General features: G+C 44.3%; 1 protein-coding gene across 3 annotated transcripts in view; it reads left to right on the plus strand.

Moving 5' to 3' along the window:
- The window catches only part of Xrcc5 (X-ray repair cross complementing 5), a 91,693-nt gene that overhangs the window by 22,002 nt on the left and 47,915 nt on the right, over positions 1-21,776 (plus strand). For all 3 annotated transcript variants that reach the window (XM_031367893.1, XM_031367895.1, XM_031367894.1), the window contains 6 exons: positions 2,266-2,378; positions 7,829-7,891; positions 11,643-11,780; positions 12,661-12,751; positions 15,798-15,931; positions 19,057-19,253. In XM_031367893.1, coding sequence (XP_031223753.1) covers positions 2,266-2,378; positions 7,829-7,891; positions 11,643-11,780; positions 12,661-12,751; positions 15,798-15,931; positions 19,057-19,253 — 736 coding nt within the window. The remainder of the gene's footprint in view (positions 1-2,265; positions 2,379-7,828; positions 7,892-11,642; positions 11,781-12,660; positions 12,752-15,797; positions 15,932-19,056; positions 19,254-21,776) is intronic.

Raw genomic sequence — 21,776 nt, forward strand, 5'->3', positions numbered from 1 at the left:
TGGGAGATGGCTGGTGAGCCAAGTGCTGCAATGCCAGGAGGAGGCCATGGGTTTGGATCTACAGCACCCACAGAAAAGCCAGGCATGGGCTGGGCCCAGTGGCACATGTCTTTAACCCCAGTACTCCGAGGCAGAGACTGGTAGATCTCTGAGTTTGAGGACAGCCTGGTCTACATAGTGAGTTCCAGGACAGCCAGAGCTACACAGAGAAACCCTGTCTTGAAAAAAAACAAAGCCAACCAAACAAATAAACAAGTAAATAAAATAAAATAAAATAAAATACGGTGATCTGTAGGAACCATCATGTGGTCACCGCACTAGGGCTGAGTCCTGGTGAGTGGTCCTCCATCCTAGAGCATGAGAGAGGGCCAGGGAGAGTGGCCTTGCAATTTACAGGGCTAGGAGCCCAAGCAGAGTCTGCAAGCAAAACCCATGAGCCCTTGGCCCTGCTCCTCCAGACACTTTGTAGCAGCTCCGTTGTCCTCCGACCCATTAAGCTTTCTTTTGCACTTGAAAGGAGACCCACTGATATTTCCCCATGTCCCGGCTGCAGCAGTTCCAGTGTGGAGAGCTCCCTCTGCTGACCAGAGTGAATCCCAGGCTCTGGTCTGCCTTTCTCTCCAGGAGCCTGAGCTCCCCAACCCTCCACGGGCTTCTGCTGCTTCCTCTTGATGACACTGCCTAAGGTGGCCTCAGAGCTTCCAGGACCCCAGACGCTGCAGTGAGGAACTCCTGCCCCGCCGCGATTTCTAGTTATTCTGTTGTCGGCATGCCTCAGAGACACTATGAAAACGGCAGATCACAGCATGATAATGGTGTTTTCCCCAGCTGGGATAGAACACCTACACTCAGAGGTGACCCTCCCTGAGTGCTTGGGGTCTGCCTCGTGGTACAAAGCAGAACAAAAGCCCTGCCCCTTATGACTGTGTTATGAGAGGCCCTTTGGGCTACAATAAACCTCTCTGAGGACTTTCTGACCTGAAAAAAAAAAAAGAATAAAATAAAGCCAGGCATGGCAGTGCACACTTGCAACCCCGGTGCTAGGGAGGTAGAGACAGGGGAAACCCCAGGGGCCCGCTGACCAGTCAACCGCGCTGGAATAGAGAGCTCCTGGCTCTCTTACAAGCCCTGTCTCAAAAAGTAAGGTGGAGAACAGTAGAGGAAGGATAGAGGGGAAGCTGACCTCTGACCTGTACATGCACTCCCAGGTGAGCACACACGCACTCGAGTGCGTACCCTTTCCCTGACTGCACACAAGTGACTGGAAAAGAAAACCATTCAGTTTAGATGCCATGCTTAATTGTGTCTCATGTGTTTGCCTGTTGAGTTTTGTATTGGAACTTTTGAATTTCTTGTCTTTTTCAAAAAGCCATGCATGAGACTAGAAATTGCTTTCTTTCTTTCTTTCTTTCTTTCTTTCTTTTTTTTTTTTTTATTAATTACGTGACCCCAGCAGCCTCACAGGTACGAGCAGCCACTGGATTACAGTCTGCCTTGGGACTCCCACTGTTTCTGGAGTTCACACTGGAGAGACGCTCTGCACTGCAGGAGAGCAGATGCCAGAGAATAGGGATGGGGCTTGGCTTTTTTTTTCTTTCACTTGTAGTGGGGACATATGAGCCCATATTTACCAACCTAAGACACTGAAAACAAATCCAACCGAATTCCAGTAATATAATAAATTCAAATCCAGAAAAGTGTAGAGCTTGCCAGTTGGATGCTTTTAAAATAGAGTTTGGGCTTCTCCTGTTAGATGGCTGCAGGTATGTCTGTTTCTAGCATGTGTTTCTGGACATTTTGTTCTGAAGATTTCCGAAGGGCTGTTTTCTCTGTGGACCTCTGGGTTTCTGAATAAATGTGCTTTTGATTCTGTTTACAACTTAACTCTTGTCCTGTAGCCAACACGGTTGTCGTCGGAGGATGACTAATGTGCTGTGTTTGCACAGTCTTCTCTGCTGGGTGATCACTAAGTACTTAGACTGCGGAGGATGCCGCCTTAAAATGTAATTAGACCTTAATCATCTATCTGTAAGGGGCAGATGTGGTTGATTTCTGCCTCTGCTTTTGGGGAGCAGTAATATGGTTTCAGAGAGCAGAAGAGACTGGGTCTGGGATACATATACTGATGTATATACACATGTATTGATGTATATACATGTATTAATATATACACGTGTATTGATGTATTTACACATGTATTGATGCATGTACACAGTTTTTTTCAGGCCCCACATGGCTAATACATGCTCTGCTCTCATTCTCCAGGGTACCGCTACGGAAGTGATATCATTCCTTTTTCTAAAGTGGATGAGGAACAAATGAAATATAAATCGGAGGGGAAGTGCTTCTCTGTTCTGGGATTCTGTAAATCTCCTCAGGTACAGCAATTACTCTGCGGTTGTGAACAGAGCACATGCCTGGAGCTTCTCACTGGTTATTGTCTTTATAGTTCAGACTTATTTCTCATTCAGTCTTTGAAAATTTAGTTTGGGGATGAGTGTTGCCATTTTTTTTATTTAAAAAATATTAATGTCTGTGTGTGTGTGAGCGTGTGCATCTCTGTGTGTGTCTGTTTGTGTGTATGTGTATGTGTGTGTACGTGTGTGTGAATGTGTATGTTCACATGTGTGTGGAGGTGTGTGTGTGTATATATATATATATCTGTATATATATACATATATATAGTCCAGCTAGATTTTGAATAATTAAATCTTAGAACATCATTTATTTTAATATCTTTTTTAAAAAGTATTTTTATTATGTGTTCATCCATGTGGATGTGTGTAGGCATGGGTGTGTGAGTACAAGTGCTGGAGGAAGGACAGGAGTCAAGTCCCCCTAGAGCTGGAGTTACAGGCAGTTGTGAGCCATTTGACATAGATACTGGGACTCAAACTCAGGTCCTATGGAAGAGAGGGTTGTGTGCTTAGACATTGCACCATCTTTACACTTCAGAGTATCATTGGTTCATGGTTGGTCACCTTTTCCCTCAATTTCTCGTATGGGGTTCTAGGATGTGAACCTTATCCATAAGTCACATGATTTTTAGGCACTAAAGTGCAAATACATGAAGTAGACAAAAGGGGACGTGTGGCAGCTTACCATGGGATCCCACATACAATCCTAGGAAGCATGGTTCAATATTTCCAGAGATTTTAGGTTTGCTGTTCTTAGGGTAGACCGTAAAATGATGAATACTAATATTATTATTGTTATTATCATTATTATTATTATTTTGGTTTTTTGAGACTAGGTTTCTCTGGTAGCCTTAGCTGTCCTTGAATTCACTCTGTAGACCAGGCTGGCTGGCCTTGAACTCAGAGATCCTCCTACCTCTGCCTCATGGGTGCTGGGATTAAAAGCTTGCACCACCACTCTGGCAAGTATCTTTGTTTGTGAAATTCTCCATAAGTTCTTAGGGATGAAGAGATTCTTCTTGGAGAACTCAAGGGAATTATAATGAAAGTGAATACCACCCATAGTCTGGATCTCTGTGCCCTAGCACACAAGCCTGATGTAGTTTTAGTGTTGGGTTAGTTCAGTGAGCTGTAGGAGAGTTGCTTTCATGATTATCCGTACTATTAGCAGCGTCTTCAAAACTCACAGGCCAAGGCTTGGAGAGATGGCTCAGTGGTCAAGAACATGAACAACTGCCAGAGGCCTAGAGGTTGGTTCCCAGCACCGAGTCAGGTGGCTCACAGTTGCCTGTTACTCTAGTTCAAGGGGATCTGGTGCCCTCTCCCAGTCTCTAGGGGCACCTGTATATACATGGCATACATTTACTGCATTTACACACATACACACATATATACACATACACTTTTTTTAAACAAACAAACAAACAAATCAAACCTCTTTAAGCTAAAGCGTGGGCAAACTTGCCTAAGATCTCTAAGAATGTACTGAAACAGGATGTGCTAAGTGAGCATAAGTCCTTTTTGGAAGTTTAGAGCCCCTAAAAATTCTTTAAGGTAAAACTAATTGCATTGCAAAATATGTAAGTTCGTATTTATTAATCTTGAGTGAAACTAACCTTATTTAGACCAATTTGTAGAAACTGTCTCCCCTTTAAAAAAAGATATATCTGTATTTTTTATTTTAATGTGTATGGGTGTTTGTCTGCATGTTTATCTGTGAATCGTGTGCATGCAGTGTCTGCAGAGGTCCAAAGAGGGTGCTGGGTCACTGGAACTGGAGTTAAAGGCAGTGAGCTGCCATGCGGGTGCTGGGAATTGAACCCGGCTCCTCTGGAAAAACAGCTAATGCCCTTAACTACTGAGCCATCTCTCCAGCCTTTCTCTCCCTTTTGTGAGAGATTTCACTTTGTATCCTGGCTGGCCTTGAATTCACAGAGATCTGCATCCTAATTGCTGGGATTAAAGTTGTGTGTTCCTACATCTGACTGAAACTGCTCTTTCTGCCCTTGTCTAGATAGACAGATAAGCCCTATCTCAAACACCTTTAGTATAATTCATAATTACTAATACTGAAATTACCTTTGTCAGGCTGAAAGTAGGGGTCTATTTTAGCTAAATAACAAAGAGAAACATAATCAAAAAAATATATGTCCCTTTAAAAAAGACATTAACTTCAGATTTTACTTTAAAAATCATGTTATCTCTTTTTAACTACTAAGTCAAATTTATTTTATTGATTGTTCTTTTGAAGGAGGAAAATACTTTTATTCAAGTCTGGGCTTAGAAAAATGGGTAAAGAGTGTCCATCTCAAAGAGAAGAGCCCCCCTGTTCCCCAGTGTGAAAGAAGGGTCTCCCAGGTTTCCTGAGATGGGATAAGCCCAGCAGCCAGGCAGTGCTCTGATCAACTTTGTTTTAAAGTTCTGTCTCAGGCAAGTGTCATGAAAATACTATAATTATAACTACCATTAAATGCATAATTACAGTGTTCCAACCAATCTAAGCATTTGATAAAAATCCTCAGTTATTATTACCCTTCCAGGCATGTACTATTGTAGGCATTTTTTAGGTTAGGGAATTGAGGATTAGCCTTGTTATGTAACTCGCCCAAGACCTTACTGTGAAACGAGAGTAGGGTGGATTTTGAGGCAGGTCTCCTTGACTCCAGAGATCATGCCCTTGTCCAGTGTTACTCTCACCGTGTGCACTAGCACAGTTTTGAACAGTCCACTGTACATACTTGCTTTCATGTATGATTGTGCCCAGAGGACACAAGGTGTTGCACTGAGTATTTTCTATACGAAATACAACATAATACAGATGCTCACCTTTTAACAGACGAGTGGTTGTCAGTTAGTGTAAATGGAATCCTCTGCTCCTCCACCCATCTTCAGCTGGAATGCTGACAAAACACCAGTTTTGGAATGAATTGGTGTGAAATATTTTTGTGTGTGGATGGTGACTGTTGGTAGCCAAGCACCGTGTGTGTGTGTGTGTGTGTGTGTGTGTGTGTGTGTGTGTGGGCACTGTTTATATCAAGCAGTTTTTCAGTTCTCTTGCTAAGTTGTCAAGTATTCTGGGTAGATAATTATGAGACAGAAAAGACTGTGGCAATTAGCTTCTCTCCAGATTCCTGGCTGTTCTTTTAAAAAGTCATTTAGGTGTACTAGATAAAGATTTCATTAACTATTTCTTTTATGTATATGAGTACACATTGTAGCTGTACAGATAGTTGTGAGCCTTTGTCTGGTTGTTGGAAATTGACTTTTAGGACCTCTGCTTGCTCCAGTCAACCCTGCTCGCTCCAGCTCAAAGATTTATTTATTATATTATACATAAGTAGCTGTCTTCAGATGCACCAGATGAGGGCATCAGATCTATTGTGGGTGGTTATGAGCGACCATGTGATTTCCAGGACCCGAACTCAGGACCTTTGGAAAAGCAGTCGGTGCTCTTACCCACTGAGCCATCTCACCAGCCCTGACTATTTCTTAAAGATTCCTTTTTATTTTTAATTGTGCATATTGTGCACACACAGGTGTATGCCTGTGTGTAGCTATCTATGTGCATGTGAATGCAGGGGCTTGTAGAACCCAGAGATGTTAGATCCCCTGGAGCTGGAGTTACTAGGGGTTGTGAGTCACCTGACATGAGTGCTGGGAAACAAAGTTTGGGACTTTGCTAGAGCATTATGGGTTCTTAACTACTGAGCCATCTCTCCAGCTTCTTCATTAGCTAGTTTTTGAATATGTTGAGGACTATTATAAATTCTATCAGAGTAAGGGGGTCTCGAGTGTGCTGTACTGGTAGTGTAGGGTTATTCTTGCATGCCTTAGCATAGCGGTTTTCACCTGGGACGGAGAAGTGGAAATGAGGGATATTTGGATGATGTGGACCTCATACTTTTGAAGCTCAGTGTGCTTGAGCTATGGTTACTGTTACGTGCTCTTGGTTTCTCGGCTTTGGAGGAAAGAGTTCAGGAAAAAGCAGATGAGAAATGCTGCTCAGAACCACACATGGCATATCCTTCTAAATAAGCCCCAGGCTCCAGCTCCATAGACAGCGAGAGCCAGAGCTTGGTAGATGGGTATAGGGGTTGCCATTTCAGAGTGTTACCATTCACTTTCTAGTCAGGTATTTGTAGAGTTCTGTGACACTGATTGCATTTCAAGATGTAGGGGAAGGACCAGCAGTAATTATTTCCCTACCCCAAGTCTGCCCAGAATTGGCTTTCTTTAGTCATCTGCAGTTCATCAGGAGCTTGTCACCTCTCCTGAGGACTATATTCCTAAGAGACTTTAGGAGACAGTCTTTGTTATCTCTCATTTTTCACCTGTCCCCTTGTGCTGTGCCCAGACACTGTTCTAAAAGCAGGACCAGGGGCTGGAGAGATGGCTCAGCGGGTAAGAGCACTGACAGCTCTTCCGAAGGTCCTGAGTTCAAATCCCAGCAACCACATAGTGGCTCACACCACCTTTAATGAGATCTGACACCCTCTTCTGGTGTGTCTAAAGACAGCTACAATGTAATTATTTACAATAATAAATAAATCTTTAAAAAAAAATAAAATAAAAGCAGGACCAATAAACACATGCTCTGTTCCCGTTGCTCCAGAGTGCAGTCGCTGTGATGTCTGCCCTGGAGCCAGTGCATAGACCTTGCTTTACGTTTTCCTTTTTCAGGATGTATTTATGTTTATGTGTGCGAGTGTTTTGTCTACATGTATGTATGAGCATCATGTGCATAACTGATAACCTTAGAAAGAGCAGCAAGTGCTCTGACAGCTCATCCATCTCTCCAACCTTTATACTTTTCTTTTAGTTAGTTCCTACTTCCTAAGTCTTGGTCAGTTTTTACATACGGCTTCTGAAACCCTCACAAGCTAGCCCAGTGCCCTCTGTTGGACTGTAATACAGCATCACTCTTCGGTTCTCTCTCTCTCTTTTTTTTTTTTGGTTTTTCGAGACAGGATTTCTCTGTAGCCCTGGCTGTCCTGGAACTCACTCTGTAGACCAGGCTGGCCTCGAACTCAGAAATACACCTGCCTCTGCCTCCCAAGTGCTGGGATTAAAGGCATGCGCCACCATCGCCCGGCTGCATCACTCTTAATTACACAACTATTTAGGCTTTTAGGGACCTGGTCATAGCCTGCTCACTCTTCTGTCTCACTATCAACATATAGGACAATACAAGCCATACATTAGGTGCTCATGTCGTTGAACTTCGAGTACTAAGTTGTTTCTAGTTGCTCTTGATGTTAACCAGTAAGCACATTTTGAGCTTTGAGTACTACATTGTTTCTAGTGGCTCCTGATGTTAACCAGAAAGCACATTTTGAGCAGATACTTTAGCAGCAGGCGACCTTACAGTGGTGTATGTTTCAAAGCATTTCCTCTCTCTCATACTCTTGTAGGTTCATAGAAGATTCTTCATGGGATATCAAGTTCTAAAGGTGTTTGCAGCAAAGGATGATGAGGTGAGTTGGGTTGGAGCTTAGAGATAGTGGTACAAATTGAACTGTTATTTTAGGTAGGTGGGCTGTTGGATGGCCTTTGTTTGTTTGTTTGTTTGTTTGTTTGAGACAGGGTTTCTCTGTGTAGCTGTTCTGGAACTTGTTTGTAGACCAGGCTGACCTTGAACTAAGAAATCATGCTGCCTTTGCCTGCCAAGTGCTGGGGTTAAAGGTGTGCACTTCCACAATGGCCTGCCTTTGTGTTTGAAACACAACAGTGTGGGAGTCACCAACCTTTAACTATGAAAATGGAGAGATGATAAATGAGTTCATTTTAGCTTGAGCATAAGACCCAGGTCATAGTCTTGACTTAGGTGTAGGTGTCAGCTGGTAAGGAGTGTTGAGCTAGGTTGGCTCTTGTCTCTTGTGAACACTGAGCGTTAGTATGGTGTGTGGACCTAGAGAAGCGCTCCTGATCATGGGCGATTTCCCTGGTCTCCCACATTCTTAAGGTTTTCTGTTGTCAGGCCTGTTTATTCCTACCTAACAACTCTGACTTTCAAAACCTACACTCACGCTTTGCTTTCTGCACATTTTATTTTTGTAATATTAAGTCAGCACTTAATATTTCATTGGTGTGTTGATCTAGCTGGAAAATTCCAATACAGAGTATTAAAACAGCTCAAGCAGACTTCTAAAATTCAGAGGTATTTGCATTAGAAAATAGTTAACTTAATGTAGAAGATTCATTCAGGGTGGGAGGAGGGTATCAATGTCCCCCCCCCCCCCCCCCCCCCCCCCCCCCCCGCCCCCAGCTTCTGGAACGTGGCTGGCTGCTCACCCAGTCGGTGGTCATGTTGGTGTCTGAGAACAGTTAACATCAGAAGATGCTTGCCTTCCACTCTCCTGGGTGGGGGTGAGTTCATTACAACACCTAGATGATTTCACACTTGAGAATTCTAGTTAGTGATGTTCTTCTGAATCAAGCCTTAGAAATTCTGCTGGTTAGGTCTAGTGTGTATTGATAATTTTAAACTTTTTGAACTCCGGCTGTGGACATAACTCCCACATGGTTTTTCTTTTTGTTTGTTTGTTTGTTTTGTTTTTTTCCACAAAGGAAATTCTGGTCACCTCTTGAGAGTTCTGTTGCAAAGAGTTCTGTATTGAGGCACCTGAGCTGCAAATCCAATTTGTCATATAAGTAACTGGCTTCTGTTGACAGGGTCAAATGCAAATGCAGAGAAAAGTTTCTGATGAGGCGACTTGTGTTTGCAATAAGGCCTGGGATTGTATCTAGGGCCTGTGGGCATGGATGTGGTAGCCCCTGTGCTGGGGTGATGGAGGACGGTTTGGGTGTTAGGACCAGGAAACCTGTGCAGCTGTTTTGAAGGATTCCTTATTGGCCCCTTTGGTGCTCAAGGGACTTGGTCAGCTCTGACGGGTGAGCTATGGAAGTTCCTAGGCAAAGCTAGTCCCAAGGCTATAGCTGGCTGCTCTGCAGTCAGTCAGTGTATCTAAACGAAGGGCAAGCTAGCTCTTCTTGGTTTCTTGAGATCACTCTGGGGGAAGATATTGGTGACCTGGGTATTTCTGCTTTCCCATGATCCTTTGATTCTATCTTTGTGAGTTCTGACAGATACGGCTCAATTTTGTATAATAAATCGTCATATATCACTTTGAAGTTTTTAAAGAAAAGACACTTTCCTTTCCTAATGGCTCTTTGGTATCTGTGATTTTTTTCTGTGGTAGTCAAAAACTGATATTGTCAAACTGGAGCCTATGAGATAAATAGGAGAACAGGGAGAATATGCTGTATGAGAGCTTGCATGCAGCGGACTTGTGTGGGTAGATGGAGAAGTAGGAGGACAGTGACAGATGTAATAGCAGTCTTCAGACATTTTGAGGAGGATCATGGGGAATAGAAATTAATCCGTGCTTCCTACCAGAGAACCGAATGGGGACCAACAGGTGGGGAGTTTTGTTCCAAATGAATTATTCTGTCATCAAAGATTACCAACTCCAGATGGATTGCCTTCTTGTGAGGTTGTCTGAAGTCTCCAATAGCACCTGCTATGTGCATTGAAGGGGTCGTTAAAGTGGGTTAATATTGTTGTTTTTCAGCTAAAATATTCTGTGACTCAGTGACTGACTCCTTAAAATATTTTCTCTGGCTATTTGCTTATAGTTTTGTGTGTGTATGTGTATGTGTAGAATATATGCATTTATCTGCTGATTTGCACAGTGTGTGGAGAAGAAGGGCAGAGGAGAAAGGAAAGGAATGGGGACTCGTGGAGTTAAATACAGTCTCAGTGTTGTTACAATACAGAAGCAGTCATTAATCCATTGTCCTTTACATTAAATATTCTGACTGGTCCTGTCAAAAACACACAAATTCAGATTCCAAGCAAATTAGAAATAGTGTCTTCCCCAGACTCTGCTTATCTGGTCCTCTCCTATGGGACTTAGTATTAGAGCAGACATGTTCTGTTTGGTATGTCTTTCATTCCCACTAGTAAAGACTATCTTAGCTCAGTGAATTCAGGGAGTCAGTCCTCTTTGCTCTGTGACAGGACCTTGACACCTAGCAAAGCATAGGCTTAACGTAGGTATTCCTTGAAATTTATCTATTATCAAGTCCATAGACTATTTTGATGGCAGTATACTGAAGCCATAGGTTTTTATGAAGGGATGGGACACGCACACCTAACTGTGATACAGGCTAGCTAGCTATGACATGGGAGAAGTACTTAGTGTTGGGAAATTTGGAAGATGAAGCTTGCTTACTTAGTAAGGCAAGTCTGAAATGTGCTAGAAGACATAGATGGGGTTGTTGCTAGAAGAAAATTATATGAGCAGAAGCACCCAGGGGAAACAAGGCACAAGATATATCCCTGGTCACCAGTCAGCTCTATGATGCTGGAACACAACTGTGAGGTTTGTGGAAGAGGCTGACAGGGTCACCTCTGAACAGAAGAGGTGGTGGTGGATTTGAGAGACAGTGCAGAGGTTAGGCTGAGGAATAAGGAAGGTCAAAGACTTTGAGGCCATAGTTGGTTGAGCTGGAGGTACTGGTAGTGGAAATGAGAGAAACAGGAGGGGAAAGGTATTAGAAAGTGTGGTAAGATGAGAGATCTGCCAGTCAATGCCTGGCTCACAGGGCAGTATTTATTTGTGTGCCCACACGCAGAAGCCAGAAGAAGATACTGGGAGCCTTTCTTTCTCTTACTTCCATGAGACTGGGTCTCTTGTGGACTGGAAACTTGTCCTTTTGGCTAGGTTGGGTGGCCAGCAAGCCCCCTGGGCCTGCCAGTTCCCACCCATCAATGTTAGGGTTACAGACACAGCCATGTCTGTGTTTTTATGTGGGTGCTGGAGATTCAAGCCCAGATGCCGAAGACGCAACCTTCAATCCTTAGTTACTCACTGACCTGTCTCCTCATCTCCTTGGAAGAGTTTTTAAGACTTTTGATTCTTGCATTTATGGGACTGGATGAAACTATCCCTAAACTGAGTTTCAGAGTGAGATGAACGAAAGGCTGAAAGCAGACTTTAAGAGCTAGTGGGAAGAATGAAAGAGCTTGTGGGGCAGAGACCCACAACTTCTGAAGTCAGAGTGTGGAGAGGGGGCACCTGGGTTCTGTGCTGGCTCAGCAGGCGCTCCGCCACTGAGAGCCTGAAACTGGAAGAAAGCAGATGGCCCCATGTGAGCGGCAGGTCTTGTCTGTGTGGAGTTCTCATGACAGGACCTGTGCTGACACATTCTTCTCCCTTATAGGCGGCAGCTGTTGCACTTTCCTCCCTCATTCATGCTTTGGATGAATTAAACATGGTCGCCATCGTCCGATACGCTTATGACAAAAGAGCTAATCCTCAAGTTGGTGTAGCCTTCCCTTACATTAAGGATGCCTATGAGGTAAAACCTACAGGCTTTTTCATCCTCTCCTGTCCCCTTTCCATCTTTCCTTTTTAAAAATAAAAAAACAAAAAAAACAAATCTTTTTTTGTAGTTTTGGGGATTCAACTCATCCATGCCAGGGTCTCATGCCTGATAGGCTCTGTTCACTACTGGGCTGTTGCCCTCTGTCCCTCTATCCTAAATGCTGCTTTGGGATGTTGTTAAGATACTTATTCTAGTTCTGGAGGGCTAAGTGGGAACCGTTTTCTGAATGTCTTGCAAACTCACAGATAACTTTGGCATTGCTGGCCTGTGAGCCCCGCTTTCAGTTAGAAAACAGCATGATTCCTGAGCATATTTAAGGAGGGTCTCATTAAACCAGAGAAGGTGGAAGCAGGACTCTCTCTTCGTTCCCACCCCCCTGGCCATCTCAGTGCCACATGGAGTGCCTCCAGTTTAGCAAGTAAGGATCATGAATGAAAGTTGGGTGTGATTTCTCTGTGACCCGTGTGAAGGTCAGTCCATTTGAGGCTCTCCTAGTTAATTCTCCTATTCCTCTGGAAACTCCGTGCGGCAGGCAGTAAGAGAGGGTAGGAATGGTGACTTCCCAGTCAGATGTCCTGCCATCTGGCTTTTCCCATTGTTCTGCTTGGTCCTGTGCTTTATGGTTACTTAACAGCCTTCCTTTGAGGCATTTCTTTTATATCTGGTATGTGCCACACTGTTTGCAACTGTGAACTCACTACTAGGTGGCAAAATACTTTACCGTGCTTTAGTCAGATCTGCACAAAGTTTTGAACTATTTCTGCTGTGCCACTTCAGCAGCATCTGGGACCACTTGGATGTATCTCCATTAATCTAATGGTTTCTGCTTGTTGACTTCTTTCTCTCTCATTAGTGTTTAGTTTATGTGCAGCTGCCTTTCATGGAAGACTTGCGGCAATACATGTTTTCCTCGCTGAAAAACAATAAGAAATGCACTCCCACAGGTGAGTCTATTCCATTTAGCTCACTAATGGCTCTGCACATAGACTCTTCTTGGGAAATCACCTGGCTACAGCTGTGGACGGGGCCAGGACCTCATGGGGTGGATGAAGCACTTGGATTCTAATCACACACTCACAGTCATGATGGAGGTGGTTCAGCAGGTGTTCCGACAGGAAGCAGGTTCTCCTAGCCTTCCAAACTTTCTGGTTTTCTCTTCTGCGTCTGAGGAGCTGCTTGTCAGACGTCTGCTCTCTAGTTATAAGCAGAAAGCTTGCTCCCGTGGAAGCGTCCTGCGTGCAGTTTGATGAGCAGGGGCGACAGTGGCCGTATTCAGCATCTCTGTCCTCTTTGTTCTTCCTTTGTAGTTTATGACCACAGTTCAGTTCTTGTAGCTTGTTGGGAGCTTCCGGGAGTTACACCTTCAGCCAGCTGTCAGTGCCAGACTGAGCCTCACAGTCACAGGTGCTGGCTTCTAGGCAGCTCGCCATTTGTCACCATTTGTGTAGTTGTGGGCAGAATGTAAAATATAAAACCAAACCCAAAACATGACAACAAAAAACAACAAAAACTACCAAAAGTAAACAACAACAGATGATGGTAGAGGCTTTAAGATCATCCAGAGAGATATAACAAATGATAATGGATGCTTTAGGCTACAAGTCTTCTATATTATCTGGGGCAATGTAGGCTTAGGGAATTTTAAGGTGAGTTTGCAAATGGGGTTCTCTCTATGCATTCTTAGGGCTAGGCCCTTTGGAGACACTATGCTATAAAAAAGACCAAGAAATGAAATGGGTCCCTGGGGCTAGTGTCCTTTTCTCTAGAGCTAGTGTCTGTCTATCATGACGGGGGCACGTGTGGATCTGAATGTAAGAGGAGTCGTTGCTGTGCTGTCAATTGTTTCTCTGCCTTTTGATTCCTCACTGATTAATTAACTAAGGCTTAGTGGGGGATTGAACTCAGAGTCTCATCACACTGTGCAGTCAGTCTAACCACTGAGCTCTACCCCAGTCCTCATCCCAAACTTGTTGAGAAGTTATGAATCGGCCTGAGTCTAAAAGCTGAACACCTTTTGATCAGTTGACTTATTTCCTATGTCTTAATGAATTTTCTTAAAGCTATTGGCAAATCTCCCAAGTTGATGTTTATGGGGGAGTTTATGACACCAGTGTGACCTAGCAAGAGAGCAGCTGAGAGCGTCATGGGCGAGACTCACTGAATGTTCCCTTGTGTAGACAATGGCTCCGGAGTTGCCTGGGGGACCTAGCTCATCACTTATGATGGTGATGGTGGCGATGGTTGTGTCAGGTTCAGACAGGCAGACGGTGCCTCGTGATAAGTAACTTCTGTCTTGTAATACTGAAGGAGTAGAGAAGGGAAGCAGTAAGGTACCATTTGGAAACCGCTTACTCTTCCTGCCATGAGCCCATGATTGACATTAGAAACAGCGTTCCCCCTGGATGGCTCTGCCAACTGCCGTGAACAGTCTAAGTGAAGGCGCATACGTGGTGGGGGAATCAGAAGCTTTCAGGGAAGACTTGCTTCTTGTCCACGTAGCTCTGGCCTGTGCCACTTGTATTGACTTGGTAGATTTTTATTGAAGGGCAGTTGCTAGGTATTAAGTGAGACATCAAAGAGCCACTGTCATGTTTCTGCCACCAAGGGACTTTAGAGTTTGAATGGAATGTTCTCAGGTGTGTGTAGTGTACTTAGTAGACTCTGACAGATCACAAAGGTGTTGTGACAGAGGCTGCTGGGCCCTGCTGAAGGACCCTCGGGATCTTCAGAAAGCTTTGCTTCATTTGGAAGTTGTTAATTTGTTTAAATGTTTTTATTTTTAGCTAATTACTATTTTGAAAATATCAGCTCATTGGATACTAAGTATTTTGTTTAAATTTCCATAGAGGATTGATTGTATTATTTACTTTCTTATGGCACAGTTATTTTTCTGGAACACACTCTTGCTTTTGTTATCATACTCCATGGCTACTTGTTCGCTGAATGGTAGAACCAGAGAAGAGTCAAGAGGGCAACTACTCTCTGTTTTGTTTTCTTCTTTTTAAGACCAGGGTTCACTATGTAGCCCTGGCTGCCCTGGAACTCACTATGTAGACCAGATGGGCCATGAAGTTTTAGAGATCTGCTTGCCTCTGCCTCCTGAGTTCTGAGATTAAAGGTATATGCTACTATGCCTGGTTAATCAACTCCTTTGGGGGGGGAGATTTATTTTTTCTTTTATGTGTATGGGTGTTTTGCTTGCATGTATGTCTATATATCATCATGCATGCCTAGTGCACATACAGGGCAGAAAATGGTGTTAGATTGACCAGAACTGGGGTTATAGCTGATTGTGGATGCTGGGAATCAAATCCTGTTCCTTTAGAAGAGCATTCAGTGGTCTTAACTTCTGTGCCATCTCTCCAGTCCCCAGGTAAAACCCTCTTCCTCCTTCTCCTCCTCCTTCTCCTCCTCCTCCTCCTCCTTCTCCTCCTCCTTCTCCTCTTCCTTCTCTTCCTTCTCCTCCTCTTCTTCTACCTCTCCCTCCTCCCCTTCTTCCTCCTCCTCCTCCTCCTCCTCCTCTTCCTCCTCCTCTTCCTCCTCTTCTTCTTCTTCTTCTTCTTCTTCTTCATCTTCTTCCTCCTCCTCTTCTTCTTCCTCCTCCTCCTCCTTTGCTTACATTTAACCTAGGGGAATACTTTTTTGTTTTTGCTTCTTTGTTTTTTGAAACAAGGTTTTTCCATGTATCCTTGGTTGTCCTGGAACTCACTCTGTTTATCAGGCTGGCTTCAAACTCAGAGTTCTGCCTGCTTCTGCTTCCTAAGTACTGGGATCAAAGGCCCGTCCTACCACTGCCCAGCCTCAACTAGTCTTAATAGCAAAACCAAGAGTCAGGCTAAGTGCTTACACAACCAGGGAATGCTTTTGGCAGAGCGGACACTGTATGACCTGCCAGTGTTACTGCATTCAGGAATGGAACGCAGTTCATCTTGATAGAGAATAATAGAAATAATCTATTTTTCCCCTTTGCTTCGCTATCATTGTTTTAAGAGGCGCAGTTGAGTGCTGTTGATGATCTGATTGAGTCCATGAGCTTGGTAAAGAAAAATGAGGAGGATGACACCATTGAAGACTTGTTTCCAACCTCCAAAATTCCAAATCCTGAATTTCAGCGATTGTACCAGGTGAGAAAGGAGAGGTCAGCCCGTTATGTTTTTCTTTTCTTTCCCTCTTCTCTACTCCCTCTCCCCCTTTCCTTCCTTTTTTTCTTTTTGAGATGAGTTCTCACTATCTAGCCCTTGCTGGCCTGGAACTCAATAAGTAGACCAGACTGGTTTTGAACTCATAGAGATCTGCCTTCCTCTGCCTCCCGAGTGCTGGAATGGATACAGAGCCATAGTCCAGCTGCTGTATGGAAACACTTTGGAAGCAAGGAGTGGAGATCCTTGGAAGTGGATTTTATGGAAGCCCTCACTGAGGTAGCAACCTTGGATGGAGATCTAAAAGAAGAAAAAAGAAGAAGGGTGCCTGACAGGAGGCGGGCATGATGCAAAGCCACATGGTTAGCCAGTTCTATTTGTCTGGAGAGAACTCAGAGGGAAGAGTCCGGAAACTACTTCCAGATCTGTGTATAGACAGGATTTTCCCAACAGGACTCTAGGCACTCAGGAAATAGGCCAACAGTTGACAAATGGAACCTCATGAAATTAAAAAGCTTTGCACACAAAAGGAAACAGTTAATGGAGTGAAGAGACAGAGAGGGAGAAGCATTGTCAGCTGTTCCTTCACCAAGGATCAATATCTAGAACGGACGAGAACCCACTGACAAGGCCGATGAAGCTCAAGGGGGAGTCGGGTAATTAAGAGTGAGCAAAGCAGGAGGTGAAGTAAACAAACACAGAAAATAAGCAAGCATTCTGTGGAGAGGGACGAATCGTTGGTGTGTTGAGGGGGATGCTGGAGGGAGGAGCATGTGGATGCTGGAGGGAGGAGCATGTGGATGCTGGAGGGAGGAGCACATGGTGTTGAGTTTGCAGGATACTGACTCCTAGGTGATATTCTGTCGGGCCAAAGAATCTTTGTTTTGTTTTGTTTTTTTTCTTTTTTGATACAGATCTGTAGATAGCATTTTCTCTATTGTATGGAAACAGTTCACGGGATAGAATAGTATGCTTTGTGATAATGAAATAGTTTGAAATAGCAAGAACTACTCAGCTCCTTTTTTTTTTTTTCATTCTTTCAGAATTACCAATCTATAAGTTGTTTAAATGTGGGAGTAGGGCTGGGCATGGCTTAGTGATAAAGTATGTGCCTGGCCTGTGCAAGACCCTGGATCCAACCCATGGCAATAATAAATAAAATGGGCTAGTTAGAGTCTTCTTTGAAGGAGGGAAACCTCAATAGGCTGTGTCACTTCATTGTTTCTTAAGGGCATCTCGTTGCTTACCTGGCTCTATTGTTGGAGCTCTCTCCACCTGTGGGTCTCGACCCAGTTGGTTCTGTCAGCCCTTTGCCAGATAGCCCCCATCTTAGATATTTACATTATGATTCATTACAGTAGCAGAATTACAGTTATGAAGTAGCAGGTCAGCACACCATGAGGAGCTCTGTTAAAGGGTCAGTCTGGAAGGCTGAGACCCACTGTTAGAGTGCTGCCTTTAGTTAAATACCAGTGTTACCAAGGCCTGACATAGATGGATGCAGACAGAAGACTGAGTGGCAGTAACCTGCACCACTCACTTGGACAGCGGACAACCTGCCTCGCCCTTGGTCCTCTCCCCACTCTTGGTGCTTCTTTCTGGCATCCCTGTCAACAGTGAGTGTCCTAGAGAAGAGCATTTAGTCTCCCAGTCAATATCATCAGTACTTACTATATGCTGGGCCTATTTTCTGTACTTATAATACATCAGTACACAAGAGAGGATAACCTGTTTTCAAGGGAAGGGCCGGGTAATACATAAGTCAACTGAGCAGTTGATGAGACGATTCTAAATAAATGCTTGAAAAACACAAAATTGGGAAATGATAGAATCTGACTAGACAGTAGCTTGCAAGTGGAGGGGCTGCTTCATAGCAGTGCCAGGGAAAGAAAGGCTTTCTGAGAGGCTACTATTTGAGCAAGACCAACATGATAAAAAGGGGCCAACTCCACTGGAGCTGGGACAGGCAGAGGACACAAGGAGTGCTACCCAAGGCCTCAGAGGCAGGAGTGAACTCAGAAGAGCTCATCTTTACTTGGTTGTGAGTGAGGAGGCAGGTGGTAGTGGGGCTCATCTTACAGGGCTTCCTGGGTTGGGGTAAGGAGCTTGGACAGGTTACTTTTGTGTCTCCAAAGCACTTGAAGGAAATAAGGGAGGGAAGATTTCCTTCGGCTCAGTTTCAGGGGTTCTCACAGCTAGGAAGGCAGGATGGAGCAGCTCACTCGTAGTGGTAGTACATGGCAGAGGGTGGCTGTTCACATTGTGGTGGGCCAGGGAACAACATGCTGGAAGCATGGTTTGGGTAACCTTCAAAGAGCCACCTCCAATGACCGCTGTCACCAGCTTTACTTCAGCTCCTGAAGTCTCACAGCCTCCCTCCCCAAAGCACACTCATAAGCCGGGGAATAAGCATTTAGAACATGAGACCATTTGTTAGATGACTTTAGGTCCAGAATAGCGTCAGTGGAAGCTGAGAGGCCAGTCAGAGGTCACTGGGCTAGGGCTGGGCAAGAGTGGTGTGCGCTCTCTCTCTCTCTCTCTCTCTCTCTCTCTCCATTTGTTATGTTCTGTCTCTCCCATTCTCTCTTTACATGGGTCTCATAGTCTGTTTCAGTGGGGATGCTGGGCATGTGGAGACAGGGTCACGTGCTGTCCTCCCCGCTTGTGGCAGCTGGGTATTGTCACATTTTTCGGACTTGGTCCTGGGGCTCAGAGTGGGCAGCTCCCCTTAGGCCTCCATCTCACCCATCACACACAGACCCCTAAAACCACGTGATAGAGAGCATGTGTGTGATGAAGGGAAGTAAAAGACTTACTATGAAGAAGCTGTAACCTTGGGGTGTTGGGAACCTTGTGTGCTCCCGGAGTGGTTTATAAGATGAAGGTCCCTCTAGGAGGTTTACAGAGGGGTTTGTTTCTGTGCTTGAGTCTGTTTTTATAGCTGGTTTTAGATGTGACCAATGTCCTCTGAGCCATCCTGTTTGTCTCTGCTGTTTGGCATGAGTCTCCTAGCCCTTCCAATTAGAGATGGAGGGTTCCTGACCAGAAAACAGAAAGCCATATTTGATGTCAGCCTCCGAGTTTTTAACGGCTTTGTGTCTTGCCGACAGTGTCTGCTGCACAGAGCCTTACATCCGCAGGAGCGGCTGCCCCCAATTCAGCAGCACATTTGGAATATGCTGGATACCCCCACGGAGATGAAAGCAAAATGTGAGGTCCCGCTCTCTAAAGTAAAGACCCTTTTCCCTCTGACAGAAGTTGTCAAGAAAAAGGACCAAGTGACTGCTCAGGACATCTTCCAAGACAAGTGAGTACCTGATGTGGTCACCTTGGGATCTGTAGCAATGCAAAGGGATGGGGTATGGGGTGGGGTGGGGCCGGAACAACAATGAGTCTGGAATTACTGGAATTATGGTGCTGCCCAGGGTTCTCTGGGATTACAGAGGGGGATAGAGCAGCTTCTAAATCCTTGTGTAGAAATACTAAGTTCTCATACCTGTCGGTCAGAGTCATAATCTAGCCTTGATGTTCACCTGGGCTCAGTCTTCTGGTTTGGATTGGCTTTTGTATCAACCATAAAGTTTTTGTGAGTTACACATAGGAAGGCTAAACAACATTAGTGACTCAATTTTCTTCTTTTATTTCTTTTATTTCTCTCTCTCTCTCTCTCTCTCTCTGTATGTGTGCATGCACTCATGAACACACGTATATATGTATAAGTCAGAGAACAACTTGGTTGTTGGTTCTAGGATCAAATTCAAGCTGTCGGGCTTGGCGGCAGGTTATCCTGCTGTTCCTGAGTTGGCCCTTTTCTAAAGTAAAGAGCTGGGTGTGGGAAGGGCAGACTGGATGTCACGAGGTTTCTGTTGGGTGTCAGCGTGTGTGTGTGTGTGTGTGTGTGTGTGTGTGTGTGTGGTGGGGGTGGTAGTGGTGTGTGTGTGTGTGTGTGTGTGTGTGTGTGTGTGTGTGTGGTGGGGGTGGTAGTGGTGTGTGTGTGTGTGTGTGTGTGGTGGTGGGGGTGGTAGTGGTGTATGTGGGGGTGGGTGGTGGTGGCGGTGGTGGTGGTGAAGTGTCGGTGAGATCTTCGGTGGAGAACCACCACAACCGTGGCCCTTAAGCTGTTCTGTTTGTGGGTCACTGATGTGCTTGACCCATGGCATTAGGAAGACCTTTGCAGGTTAAAAAGTGGAATGTGTCTCATGAGGTACATGAACTAAGCTTGCAAAGGGCTAATAAAGTGTTTTTCTTCTTCACATTTTGTTCAGAATCTATATTAATCTCCATATAAATAAAATTAAACTAGAAGAAAATATTCATTGTACAGGATCTTTGAGTCTGTGACACTGACTCTCCAGAACTCATTCAGCTGGTTATTGGTGAGCTTTTTCTTAAGCCCAGATAATGTTCCTTTATGCTGCACTTTGAGATTTGGCATCAGGCTGTGATCTCCCGCCCCCCTCCCTGTTTTCTTTGGTTTCCTTCCCACAGCTGTATCTTCATTGACAAAGTCAGGCTTATTATTTATAAGTACCCAGTGGGAAAGGATGAGTAATTTCCAGAAACTTTCATTGGGTTCTATAAATCAATGTTTAGTGAATTATTGTACAAGTTGAATAGAAAGCTTTGCATTTTTCACAGCTTCCCAGAGGTAAATACCCCAACCTTTGCAAGATTTTGAAGGAAAAAAAAGAAAAAACTGGATTGATCCTGTTCCATGTACTTTCATGGCACCCCGGAGAGCTTTACTGCCCTTTTTATTCTATCCTGCTTTCTTCTACACGGGAAGCCTGTCCCCAAAATTCCACCCCACCTCCATCTTTCTCTGCCTGTCCACCATTGGCTCCAATTGAGAGACGCTCAATGAAGCCTGTGTCCCTCTTCCTGTGACACCTTGACCCGGTCTCCCTGCAACCACATGGCTATTCTCTCCCCATATTAAACTGCAGTTCGCGATCTTGATTACCCTTTGGTACTGTGGGAAAGAAAGAGACCATTTTCTCCTCTTCCTTTGATTAAAATGTAAATTAGCTGGTTAAGAGATAAACCACAGAGCCCCATAGGGCAGTTACTTCTTGATTTGATCCCTAAAGTGATTACACCTTCAGCTGCGGTCCTATCACTCATCGTCGGGGAAGCTTGGGTGTGCTCAGTTTCTTGTTCATTGCACCTGCGATAGAGTGCTACACAGCCAGGTGATCTGCTTGGGGCCTGGGAATTAGCTCATGAATACACTCTTACCCACATTCCTAGTCTCCACCTTTTATTATCAGAAGTCTTAGTTTTTTTTTGTTTTTTTTTTTTTTTGGTTTTTCGAGACAGGGTTTCTCTGTATAGCCCTGGCTGTCCTGGAGCTCACTCTGTAGACCAGGCTGGCCTCGAACTCAGAAATCCACCTGCCTCTGCCTCCCAAGGGCTGGGATTAAAGGCGTGCGCCACCACGCCCGGCTTGAAGTCTTAGTTTTTAACAACTGTAGAAGCGATGAATTTAGCAAATATTTACTTAGCACCTCCCTTATTCAAGGATGATTCAGTTTCCTTCACATGTATTCTAAAGCCCTCCATTTTAATGAAACACCCCCCAGTAAGCTTTAAAGGTTATGCTAAAGGGGAAAACAGATTGCTAATACTGAGGTGTGTTTTTGTATTTATTCACCATCCTTGAATCCAGTTTACCGATTTCCAGTAGATAGGAAAAGAGCTAAGATTTGGGTATGGTAATTATCTGAGGAGGAAGTTTCATAGTAAAAAGCAAAATGTCACTTGTTAAAATTTTGGTGGAATAATTTTCTTTTTATGATAATTTCTTCCTCTAAGTACAGCTGTGGGCAGG

This window comes from Mastomys coucha, unplaced genomic scaffold (assembly GCF_008632895.1).
Source record: "Mastomys coucha isolate ucsf_1 unplaced genomic scaffold, UCSF_Mcou_1 pScaffold14, whole genome shotgun sequence".
NCBI classification, from domain to species: Eukaryota; Metazoa; Chordata; class Mammalia; order Rodentia; family Muridae; genus Mastomys; species Mastomys coucha.